This window comes from Delphinapterus leucas, chromosome 21 (genome assembly GCF_059928025.1).
Source record: "Delphinapterus leucas isolate spDelLeu-1000000601 "Yukka" chromosome 21, BTC_Dleu_Yukka2, whole genome shotgun sequence".
Lineage (NCBI taxonomy): Eukaryota > Metazoa > Chordata > Mammalia > Artiodactyla > Monodontidae > Delphinapterus > Delphinapterus leucas.
Genome location: NC_143149.1, coordinates 11,563,112 through 11,576,412, shown reverse-complemented (window position 1 = coordinate 11,576,412; position 13,301 = coordinate 11,563,112). Strand labels below are relative to the sequence as shown.

The 13,301-nt window shown below is 45.7% G+C and overlaps 1 protein-coding gene across 1 annotated transcript in view; it reads right to left on the bottom strand.

Moving 5' to 3' along the window:
- The window catches only part of TDRP (testis development related protein), a gene marked incomplete at its 5' end in the record, with an annotated part of 54,397 nt that extends 41,901 nt beyond the window's left edge, over positions 1 to 12,496 (bottom strand). The window contains 5 exon segments of the mRNA XM_030762548.2: positions 11,119 to 11,250; positions 11,252 to 11,336; positions 11,962 to 12,086; positions 12,088 to 12,408; positions 12,410 to 12,496. Coding sequence (XP_030618408.2) covers positions 11,119 to 11,250; positions 11,252 to 11,336; positions 11,962 to 12,086; positions 12,088 to 12,408; positions 12,410 to 12,496 — 750 coding nt within the window.
- Positions 12,497 to 13,301: the final 805 nt, after the last annotated feature.

Here is a 13,301-nt window from a genome sequence, read left to right as displayed (position 1 = left end):
TGTACACCCAATGAACACTTGCTACTGGGGGAAAGTCAGCAGTCTCCCCAGAAGGGCACCTGCTGGCCCCCAGGCTCCGCAGAACTAAGATGAACACCATTACACACACAGTTCTTACTGTCTCAAAACACCTCCCGGTTCCTTTTGCCTCCACGCTCCATCTGGGTTAAGATGATGCGGACGATCACATGCTGTTCTTAATGTCGTCTCCTTGACCATAAAAGCATGACTCATTTCATCATGGAATGAGATAAAGGACCAAACTAGACAATTAATTTATGTGAAAGCATGGAAAGCTATACAAATGCACACCTGTTAATTAACGAAATGTAAGCCCAGGAAGAATATAAATGAGCTCTAGCACCCTGCCATTTATTTCCAAGTTTAGCAATTAAGACTCCCTACTTGTACCTGAAATCACAACAAGGTCTACACTGCAAACCTCTAATGAATCAAGATGCCTTAGAATTAGAAGAGACTTCAAAGATCCTTTAGTCTAAACTAGGGGCCAGCAAAGAATGGCCCAGCCCAGTTTGTGTAAATACAGTTCTATTGGAACGCAGCCACACCTGTTCACTTACACACGTCGTAGCTGTTTGCACAGGACAGCTGCAAAGTTGAGCAGCTGTGATGGAGACTGTACAGCGCGCACAGCCCAATTCCTGCTGTAAACCTCTCACTGAGAACAGGGATTCTGGAGAGGGAATAACTAACTGACTCATCTGCCCCTAGTCACACAATTAGTGACAGGTGGGCCCAGGTCTGCCCGCTGACACCGGGCTACCTACTCCCTCTCCCCCGGTCCCAGTTCATCGATCAGCTGCAGTGTAAGTTCTGAAATGGAGAGCCAGGCCCTTGCAGCTTTTCACAAATGATGAGCCCTTCAGCTCCTCCCCCCAGCACCGCACCTGCGCAGCTCGTCCGTCAGGATGTGCGACGCCGTCCCCAAGTCACAGGTCCACAGTCAACTCGTTAAGCTGCTCCCAAAGCCACAGCGCCCTGGGCTTCCCTGCTGCTCAGAGGTGACATCTTCGTCCTGATCACTCCGACTGCCCTTCAGCCTTTGACCTTCACCTCAAAAGGCAACAGCTCTCTTCCACTGGCTTTGGCAAGCTCACTTCTTCCCTCTTGTCCTGATACTGATCCATCTAGAATTCAGGCTCTCATTTCACGTCCCAACTCCTACACCAGAATCCTGTTTCAAATGCACCTTGCCTCTAATCCCTCCTCCTCAGACAAGTATTTCCCGTCAAATAGCATGAAGCCCTGACTCAAAGGCCCTCAATATTTGTCTAAAAGGTGAAGTCTGGAACCCTTAATGGGGCTTCCCAACCTCCCGTGCCAGTTAAATTGGTTTGTTCTCTATCCCCCAAACCTCTTTTGGATCCAAAGCTACGCCATTCCCCCCCTTTCTCACTGTCTTTCCTCAAGAACCGGCTTAAAGTCTACCTGCTCTTCCTCCAATAATTAAGTTGAAAAGGAGGTGAATAAAGAAAAGGGTGCGTGTATGTGTGACAGCTCTGCTTTTCTCACAATGTTCTAGTACTTTTCACTTACTAATTCACCAGAGAACCATCTATCTCCCATAGTAAGACTTCGATAGATACACTCATTATTACAATACTTAAGCATAGCAAAAAGTAAAAGTATCCTAGGGTGTTTTTTTGTTGAAATTTGAGCCAAGACACAATTTTATCAATGCTTTTTAAGGCACTAATTGTTGAAGCCCTAGAATTTTTTGAATATAAAATATGAATGTTTGGAAAGTGAAGAAAAATATCACGAATTTATGATAACCTGTAAGGTAAGAGAAAGAGGGTAGCAAAAGAAAAAAAAACCTCAAGAGAAACCCGGATTCAAATTCCTATTAGTGGCTACATAACTCTGCACAAGTTTTTTAGCTTCCTTAAGTTCCTCAAATGTAAAATAGAGTTGATTCTCCTTATTCAAGGCAGCTGCGATGTAAGAGTTGCCACGGACAATGAATCAGCAAATACTGAATCACTGCTCTTACAGGAAATACAGGGTCAGGTTCCTGTGAGCCTCTGTCACATTTTCGTCAATCATTCAATACATAGCCTTGTTTTGTGTGTGTTTCTGTATAAAGACACTTTATTTAATATGTATTGTACAGCCATTAACGTTGACCTCACGCCTGAACAAAGCTCATCTAACATGCATCTTCTCCTTAAGGTACATCACAATCTTCTGTGATGCAATTTTTAATGAGTAGCAATTTTTAAAGAATATTCTAAGTCGTACGACCTTAAGTTCTAGTAAAATCAGTAAAAGTGAACCTTATGAACTAGGATTTTAAACTCATAGGAATAACAATTTCAATCTAAATGCTTAATATTAGCATTGACAGGTGAACATCATACAGAGTAACGTGCTGGGGCCTGGGGCCTGAGACAGACACCAAGCCTTAACCACTTCCATCCTCAAGTGGCCACTGTGCTAACAGGACAGGGCGGGGGACCTTGGAATTCAACCAGCTCATGCCTAGAGAGGTTCACAGGCCCAGGCACGTACAAGCATCCACAAACCTGAGATGAGCTGATCTGAATCTGGGGGAAAAGTCCGGAACTATGCCATCCAATTCACTAACCAGCAGCTAAACACAGTTGCCAGGGAGCTGGAACAGGGCTAGCACGACTGAGGAAACGCATTTTAAATTATTTATGTACCAATTCAAAAAAAGACACTCAATTCAGTTATTAGAAAACTGTTATGTATGTTCGGAACAACTTGGATAAAACAATCTACTTTTTCAACTGCAAATTTTATAAAATCTAAATATTGACCACGTATTTCTGAGGAAAAGTGAGTATACAAATTGAGATGTGCTAGTAAATGTAAAATACACACTAGATTTCAAAGACTTAGTATGAAAAAAAGTGAAAGTAAAGTGACTCCTTAACAAATTTTTATATTGGCTACATATTGATATAATTAATATTTTGGATATATTTAATTTAGAATATTGCATTGAAATTAATTTCACCTTTTTAAAAAACACTTTTAGTGTGGCTACCAGAACATTCTTGCACTGTATTTCTATTGGACCGTGCTACTCTGTCTCATAAACAGGAGAAACTTCAGGCCTCCTTTGAGATGCCTTAAGTGAATCTAGAAGGAAGGAGTATTTTACCTCTGATCTTTTATCTTCTCCTCCTCTTCCTCCCCTTCCCTCAACTAACTGTCTGCTTTTACTTGATGAAAGGAGTTTTGCGGACTAAACATCAGATTTATCATGGGAATGTGCAGTAAGACTAACCTCACAAAGAAGTATCTGCCTAGTCCCAAATGAACCTGTATCCAGGAAGAAATCAGATCTTCTAGGCTAGATGACTCCCACTCATCCTTCCAGGCCGATGAAAAGAAAACCGACGCTGCGATTCCTTCCCTGATGACCCATTTAACCCCCCTCAGCACTCTACACACAACCCCAGTTCCCACATCTGGTGGTGCCGACAATCCTGCACCCAGTCCCTTCACTCCACAAGCACGGACAGGTGCGCACAGCTGCACCCCCAGCCCTTTCTTGGCATTAGGGTCACAGCAGTGGACATAAAATCCTTCTCTGTGGAGCCTTTGGACTAGAATGTAGATGACTCTTAAGAAGACAGTTAAGTGCTCTCTGAATGCTATCAAATCAGTGAGATGCAGGAGGTCGGTGTCACTGGTAGGAGCGCAGCTGGGCTGACACTGGGATCACTGTCACTGCCACCCTCAAAGCTCCTGTCCATCTGTAGCCTCCCCACCCCTACCCCGGCTGGGCCACACGGGCAGCAAGAAGATTCCAGAGCTGCTGACAAAGATTCTCAGGGTCAAGACTCATTGACATTGATCAGAAACAGGGCACAAGGGAGCCTGACTCCATTCTGGTCAAGTAGAGAGTCTCTGTCACCACCTAGTAGTAGCTGTCACCCTCCCGCTTTGTGACTGGTTTACACATTGGGCAAATGGTGGCACTAACCCAGTCAAGGGCTTTTAGCAGTGTCTAAGGACAACAGACAATACACGGTAGAGTAGCTTCACCTTATCCCAATCTCACAGACGAAAAACAAACCGGAAGCTTGTCTGGATGGGGGGCCTGCACAAGGGCATCTGGCTAACAAGCAGCAGGAGTGGGACTCAACCAAGGCATATGGATATGGACACCAGTGACAACGTCCATATCTGAACCACCAGGCTGTATCTGCACATAAATGCAGTTATTTTGACTCCAGTTTAATCCATCTAGTGACATGGTAACAGGACTGATGGGGAAGACTTTACAAGTCTTCGTTTAGGCTTATAAACATAGGAAAAGCTATTTAATATCATCCACGAGGGAAACACAAATTAAAATCACATTAAGGTAGTATTTTTCACCCATCAGATCTAAAACTCTGCAGACATACTGCATTGTATCATATTGGCCAGCCCATCCTGAAAGCCAGTTGCATACATGGCTGGTTGATGCATACATTCATGCAACCTCTTTGGGAGGGCAGTTTCGAGACATCTATCAAAATTACAAAGGGAGATTTTCTGATGATGCCTATTCTAACCAGTGTGAGGTGACACCTCATTGTAGTTTTGATTTGCATTTCCCTAGTAATTAGTGATGTTGAGTAGCTTTTCATGTGCCTCTTGGCCAACTGTAGGTCTTCTTTGGAGAAATGTCTATTTAGGTCTTCCACCCATTTTTTGATTGGGTTGTTTGTGTTTTTGATATTGAGCTGTATGAGCTGTTTATATATTTTGGAGATTAATCCTTTGTCCGTTGATTTGTTTGCAAATATTTTCTCCCATTCTGAGGGTTGTCTTTTCGTCTTGTTTATAGTTTCCTTTGCTGTACAAAAGCTCTTAAGTTTCATTAGATCCCATTTGTTTATTTTTGTTTTTATTTCCATTACTCTAGGAGGTAGGTCAAAAGAGATCTTGTTGTGATTTATGTCAAAGACTGTTTTTCCTATGTTTCCCTCCAAGAGTTTTATAATTGGTCTTACATTTAGGTCTTTCACCCATTTTGAGTTTATTTTCGTGTATGGTGTTAGGGAGTGTTCTAATTTCATTCTTTTACACGTAGCTGTCCAGTTTTCCCAGCACCACTTATTGAAGAGACTGTCTTTTCTCCATTGTATATCCTTGCCTCCTTTGTCATAGATTAGGTGACCATAGGTGTGTGGGTTTATCTCTGGGCTTTCTATCCTGTTCCATTGATCTATATTTCTGTTTTTGTGCCAGTACCATATTGTCTTGATTACTGTAGCTTTGTAGTATAGTCTGAAGTCAGGGAGTCTGATTCTTCCAGCTCCATTTTTTTTTTTTCTCAAAACTGCTTTGGCTATTCGGGGTCTTTTGTGTCTCCATACAAATGCTGGAGATAGTGTGGAGAAAAGGGAACCCTCTTGCACTGTTGGTGGGAATGTAAATTGATACAGCCACTATGGAGAACAGTATGGAGGTTCCTTAAGAAACTAAAAATAGAATTACTGTATGACCCAGCAATCCCACTACTGGGCATATACCCAGAGAAAACCATAATTCAAAAAGACACATGGGGCTTCCCTGGTGGCACAGTGGTTAAGAATCTGCCTGCCAATGCAGGGACATGGGTTCGAGCCCTGGTCCGGGAAGATCCCACATGCCACGGAGCAACTAAGCCTGTGTGCCACAACTACGGAGCCTGCACTCTAGAGCCCACAAGCCACAACTACTGAAGCCCATATACCGCAATGAAGAGTAGTCCCCACTCACTGCAACTAGAGAAAGCCCCCGCACAGCAACAAAGACCCAACACAGCCAAAAATAAATAAAATAAAATTAATTAACAAAAAAAAAGCTTTAAAAGAATAAAAAAGACACATGTACCCCAATGTTCACTGCAGCACTATTTACAATAGCCAGGTCATGGAAGCAACAGAAATGCCCATCGACAGATGAATGGATAAAGAAGATATGGTCCATATATACAATGGAATATTACTCAGCCATAAAAGGGAACGAAACTGGGTCATTTGTAGAGACATGGATGGACCTAGAGGCTGTCATAAAGAGTGAAATAAGTCAGAAAGAGAAAAACAAATATCGTATATTAACACATATATGTGGAATCTAGAAAAATGGTACAGATGAACCAGTTTGCAAGGCAGAAATAGAGACATACATGTAGAGAACAAATACATGGACAGCAAGGGGGGAAAGTGGGGGGGGGGCGGGTATGAATTGGGAGATTGGGATTGACATGTACACACTAATGTGTATAAAATAGATAACTAATAAGAAAAAAGAAAAATAAACTAATAAATGATAAATGTTTGATTAAAAAAAATTACAAAGGGAGGTGCCCTTGGACTCAGCAGCTCCACTTCTAGACATCTATCGTCAGATACGTGAAATGATTTATGCGCACGTTTGTAATAGAAAGAGACTAGAAATAACCTCCTAAAGGTCACCAATAGAGGTCTGGCATTTAAAGTCTCTATATCCATACCAGGAAATACCATACAACACCGAAACACACACAAACACTGAAGGAATAAAGAAGCTCTTCACATAACAATCGGATCCAAAACGTATTGCTAAGTGGAAAAAGCAAGGGGTAAGTGTCTTAAAGTTGTTAATTAAAGCCCAGTCTATCCTCAAAGCCCATGTTCCCCCCAGTATATCACCCCCAAGAAAGAGTGTGAGGCCTTAGAGCATTTACTTTCTCAACTAAAGCGCTCCCATAAACCTCCAAGCATCTACTTCACTCCTTTCTTCCCATCACCATAAAGTAAACTTAAACAGAGCTCTCACAGTACCCCGCAAGAAAGATTCGGTGTCATCTCAACTAAGACTTACTACCCCTTGGTTCTTCCTATCTTCAGAGCAGAGTAAAAAGCACCTGAAATGTTCCCTGATTTTTTTTTTTGGAATGCCTACAGAATATGTCTAAGTCTTTTAAAATTTTAACATGAAAATATGCCAAAAACACCATGAGTTTTGTTTTTAAGGACATTAAAGTACAGCTAACTAAGTCCCACTGCAGTGCAGCTCAAAGCAAGTGAAGGCCGGCCCAAACCTCAGCACGCGGATCTCATCGCAGACCCCCATTTCCTTCTCACCACTCACAGACCCCGGAGCAGGGCCTAAAGAAGACTCAGCAACTCCGTATCCACCAGAAGGAGCCCAATTAGATTTAATAATACACAGGCTTAAAGATGATTTTTTTCAGCTGCAGTGCTAAGAAGGAAGTGTTCCATGGTACACATATTATTTATCGAGGGAACAATTTAAAGTGCAGAAAAATGTTTGTAGTGGGAAAACAAATGTACGATTTTAAACATACATTTATGTATATGCATAAATGTTTCATGGATAGCTATATAAAAAAAGGTAACAATACTTCCCACTGGAAAGAGGAAGAAGTTAAGACCCGGCATTTAATATCCAGAAATCTTTTACCATATGCATAGCAGATTTCTTTTTAATTAGACTCATTAAAACTTGTCTCTCTTTTTTAAATGATTACAATAAATGATTCACCTTAAAAACCCCACTGTTACAAAACAGATGTGTATTCATGACAAAAAAGGCCAATTGCCTAAAGAAATGCTCAGAGAAATTTATTTTCTATAATGTTAAAGCTATTTTAGTACAGTCAAGTGTTCCTTAAATCCAAGTAATAACTGAATGCCTCACACTTCAAACTTATTAGAACCTAACATTAAGCTATTTTTTTCTTTTTAAAAAAACAACACAGATTACAGCCATGTGACCTGATTTTCAAGTAGGTCGAACAGACCAGATTTGAATACAAACTAAATGCCTTTCTAGAATAAGACAAAGTGTACTCTGAGCCTACATGTTTAATATGAGCGGGCTGACAGGGGTGGAGGGGTGGTGGCGGGCCGCCGGAGACTGAAAATGAAACAGATGAGACCGTCTTTCTAATGAGACACAATTTAACAGATCCATTAAATTCTTCTCGTATGAATTCCTACCTCTTTCAACTTTAAAATAAAATTTTGCCAGCAGAAGTTTATTGGTAGACTTGTCATGAATTTTAAAGTTTAATGCTAAGAGAAGCTGGCTTTGGGATAAAGATCAATCTACCTGATGAACTCAATTTAGAGTATGACTGACTTACCACAAAAAGTCTGCTTTTCTATAGCGAAGTTTTCAACACATCAAACTATAGATACCCTTAATAAAGTAACACAGAAGCTGCAGTCAGATCTCACTCCTAGAAGATAATACAGGATAAAACCCGGATGACTTTGGGTGTGCTGACGGCTTTGGGGAAACACCACCAAAGACATGATCTATGAAAGAAATAACTGATAACCTGGACTTCATTAAAATTAAAAACTTCTGCTCTGTGAAACATAATGTTAAGAAAATGGAAAGACAAGCCACAGACTGGGAGAAAATATTTGGAAAAGACATCTGATAAAGGACTGTTATCCAAAATACACGAAGAACTCTTAAAACTCAACAATAAGGAGAAGAAGCAACTCAAAAAATGGGGCAAAAAAATCTGACCAGACGTCTCACCAAAGAAGACATACAGATGGCAAATGAGCAACATAAAGAGATGGTCCACATCACGTGTCATCAGGGAAATGCAAATTAAACGAGATGCCACTACACACCTATTAGAATGCAAGGACAGGACGCAAGAGGAACCCTCATTTACTGCTGGTGGGCATGCAGAGTGGCACAGTCACTTTGGAGACAGTCTGGTTTCTTACAAAACAAAAATACTCTTAGCCTATGATCTAGGAATCACTCCTTGGTATTTATCCAAGTGAGTTAAAAACTAATGTCCACACAAAACCCTGCACATGATGTTTTACAGCAGCTTTATATACAACTGCCAAAACGTGGAAGCAACCAAGATGCCCTTCTGTAGGTGAACAGGTAAACTGGTACATGCAGACGATGGAATATTATTCAGCATTAAAAAGAAATGAATTACCAAGCCGTGAAAAGACAGGGAGGACCCTTAAATATACTGCTCAGTGAGTAAGAGAAACCAATCTATAAAAGCTGCATATTTTATGATTCAACTCTGACATTCTGGAGAAGACAAAACTACGGAGGCTAAAAAGATCAGTGGTTGTGGGGCTGTAGGAAGGGGTGAACAGGCAGAGCACAGAGGGTTTTTCAGGCGTGAACCTCCTCTGTATGGCACTATAATGGTGAGTTCATGTCATTACACATTTGTTCAGACCCACAGAACGAACAACACCAAGAGAGAACCCTAATGTAAATTGTGGACTCTGGGCGATAATGATGTGTCCATAGAGGTTCACTGGTTGTAACAAATGGGATTTTGCTAGTATCAGGGGGAGGTTGTGTCTGTATGGGGACAGGGGGTATATGGGAACTCTGCATTTTCCACTCAATTGCTGGGTACCTAAAAATAAAGACTATTAAAACACACACACAAATACACAGTGAGAAAAAAAGGTATAGATTGTAATTCTGTAAACTTGAAGATTGGGAAAAAAGTTTTAATAAATGTATCACTAATGGTTGAGTCTAGAAAGTATATATGTGGGTGTTCAATCTCCTATCCTTCCAACTTTTCCCTGTAAGTAATTTAACTTAAGAGGAAAAAACGTGTTTTAGGATTCATTAGGAGAAATACAAGCAGAACATAGGAAGAATCAATTTAAAAATTTTAATAGTTCGTTCAGAAACAACAAATATTGCTTATCTTTGACCAATAATAGTTATTTACAAAATTAAATCACTCTATAACAACACTTAAACTGCATATAAATTCTCAACATTATACTTAAGAGAGCTGCTGTTTAAAGTAACCATAAAGGGCTTCCCTGATGGCACAGTGGTTAAGAATCCACCTGCCAATGCAGGGGACACGGGTTGCAGCCCTGGTCCAGGAAGATCCCACATGCTACGGAGCAGCTAAGCCCGTGCGCCACAACTACTGAGCCTGCGCCCTAGAGCCCGTGAGCCACAACTACTGAGCCCGCGTGCCTAGAGCCCATGCTCCCCAACAAGAGAAGCCACCGCGATGAGAAGCCCACGCACCGCAACGAAGAATAGCCCCCGCTCGCCACAACTAGAGAACGCCCGCGTGCAGCAATGAAGACCCAACGCAGCCAAAAATAAATAAATAAATAAATAAATTTATAAAAATGAAGTAACCATAACATTTTGAGATTTAAAAAATAAAGAGTAAGGTGAGCACCAATACCACCAAAACTTGATTTCTGAAAGACACTTCAGATAGGGACCATATTTAAATGTTTAATCAAGGGCATTTAACTCCTATAAAAAAATGTCTTATCAAGACGAGACAACTTCAGTTCCAAGGTAAGTTATTTAGAACCAACTGGGAAAGAAACAATCTGGTGAACTATTTACAAGTCCTGAGAAGAAAGATACCGATCCCCATTAACTTCCGTTGCAGGCCACCAGCAACAGGAGAGTTTCCAAACATTTAACAAACAAGAAACTGTATGACCACCGTCATTTTAAAAATAAAATAAAGAGCTGAATTTCACTGCACATGGAAAGGAACGCTGCGTTGGGGATGAGGTGGAGGCAAGCATCTGTAGCGCAGACAGGATCCACCTGGGATCCTTTTTAATTAAAAAATTCTAAACATTCCAGGCACACCTCTGAACTTGTAAGGCCAGTGTCTTTCTGTATAAAGGACATCTGCCTTCTTCCTCCAGCCAAAGGTTTAAACATAGGTGAAGGTCTGTTGCTTAAACAAACAAGTATTTAGCACACTAAGCGCGCTGCTTTGGCCCCCACCGGTCCAGGCCTTGCCCGTGAGTCCGCCCCGGCGTGGCGCGGTCCCCGTCCGCGGCAAGGCCACGGCCCGAGGTTCCTGGGTGCGCGCCCTGTGCCCTACCACCTCCGGGGACTGCGCCCGCGGTCCCGAACACGCGCGAAGGGGGTGGCGGGGCGCGGGGTTCAGTCACTCCTAACGTGGGGGGTCACCACGAGCCACGCGGTGGCCCCCGGACCAACCTCGGGATCCTAACGGGCCGCGCGGCGCGGGCCTCACCTGCGCACCCCACCTGTGAGCCTCTCCAACCACGCAGCGCAGGCCTCACCTGCGCCCTCCCCGACCCGCGCCCTCCCCGACCCGCGCCCCCTCACCTGCGCGGCGGCGGCGGCGGCGGCGGCGGCGGCGGGGGCGACGGAGGGCGGCGGCCCCGCCCGCAGGCCATCCTCCTCCTCGGGGGGCTCGTCCAGGAGCACCCGGCTCCGGCCCAGCTTCCACATGCTCCCGGGCGGGCGCCAGCGTCCGTGCGTCCGTGCGTCCGTGCGCGCCCCTCCTCGGCCGGCCCGCAGCGCGGACGCACCGGCTGCGGCTCCTGCAGGACCGGACGCGGCCAGTGGGGCCGGGCGGGGCCGGGCTGGGGGGCGGGCCCACCTCCAGGACCGGGCCCTCCCCACCCCCACCCCGCCCCGGCCCCTCCCGGACCGGACCCGGTCCCCGCACCCAGCGAGACCCACCGTACGCCCGGGACCGGGCCCACCTCCAGGCCGGGCCACACCCCCCGGGCCCCCATTTCCCCGGCTCGCGGTCCCCCCACCCCCAAGTCACCGCCCCTCCGGCCAGGCCCTGACCCCGACCGACCCTCCCACACCTCCAACGAGGCTCCTCCTCCTCTCAGCGAGGTCCCCGCCCCCCACATCACTCCACGAGGTCCTTACCTCGGGTCCTCACCCCAAGCTGACCCCCTCACACCTCACCCCCCACCACGGGCCCCTCAACACCTCGGGATGATCCCCGAACCCCCCGGCCGACCCCCTCACCCTCCACCCGGGATCACCTCTCACCCGGGCCCCCTTAACCTGGCCCCCACTCATCTCGGACCGCCCCCGCTCACCCCTCAGTCCGAGGCCCCGGCAACCCGGGCGGACCTCCTCACCCCTCAGCCCGGGATCCCCCGCAACCCGAGCTGACCCCCTAACCCCTCACCCTGCGGGGGGGGCGCGGCCAGGTCTGCGGGCAGCGGCGCTGGGGGCGGGGCGGCCGGGGCTCCGGTCACCATGGCGACAGCCGCCGGACGCGGAGCGGGCATAGTGCGCATGCGCACACCCCTGGGTCCGTGGCTCGAGGGCGCGGTGGGCGGGACTGGAAGCGGTTCCAGTTCCCGCCAGGGCGCTCCGCCCCCGCGCCTGGTGGTCCCCGGGCTGCGCAGCAGCCCAGCCGTTCGGGTGGGAAACTGCGCGAATGGTGGCCGGGAGCCCCGAGGGCGGAGGCGCTGGGCACGTGGACCTGCCTGGGGGAGGGTGCGGCCGAGCCCCAGGATGGGCAGCAGGCGGTGGGCTCGGCCGGGGCGGGTGCAGGGACCGTGTTCAGCCATAGGCAGGGGGAGGGACGCAAGCTTCCAACGTCTCCACGTTAGGAGCCCAGGGTCCGAGGGAAAAGTGGGCAGCTGCGCTGGCCAGGCCGCCTTGGAACCCGCCGTGGTGCTCGCTGGTCCCTCGCATTCGGGAAGCCTGACGTTGACGAGCAAGTAAGATGTGGCACACGTGGTGTAGTTCACAGGCAGTTGAAGGGACTTTGACAGCTAATTATGACAGCCGAAAATTGTTACTTTTTCTAGGTAAGATAGGTTACAGTCACGGCGAATGTGGCAGGGCCCCCGCCCGAACCGCAGCCTGGGGCAGAAGAGGACACGCCCGAAGTGTCCTCTGGCCTCTCACCAAAACTCAGAAGCAGGAGAGGTACCTCACACATTCCCAAGTACAAGATGACTTTGATTTCATGTCTCACAAAAGAGCCAAACAATAAAATATAAAAAGATATTCAACTCTATTGTAATGAGGGAAATGCAAATAAACATGAAATGCCCTTTTCCTGCCTATCAAAGTGGTAAACATTTGCAAAGCTGTACCCAGTGTTGGGAAGCACCTAGGGAAACTGGTAGCTGTGCAGGGAAATAAGCTGCTGGTGGCGTGTAAACAGTACAACGCTTTTGGAAGGCATCCATTTGTTAGTATCTATCACAATTTTAATGTGCAAACGCTCTGCCCAGCAAATTACCATCCATAGAGAAACTTTTAACTCGGTATACGTCAGTATTGCTTATGTTTTCACACCAAACGTGTATTACTTGCGGGATTTAAAAGTACATTTTATAAAAAGAATCCAGAACTCTAGGCTTCTATAAACATTTTCTTAAGCTTTGTATCTTTACTACTCTGAAAGAAAAAAAAAATTAACTGTACCTGTTGGGTTTTTCCAGAAATGATTAGCAGCAAAATTTTTAAAATGAAAAGAGGCTCTGAGTCTGTCTTTGGAAGAGGCCTGCAGGAGCCCCGAGAAC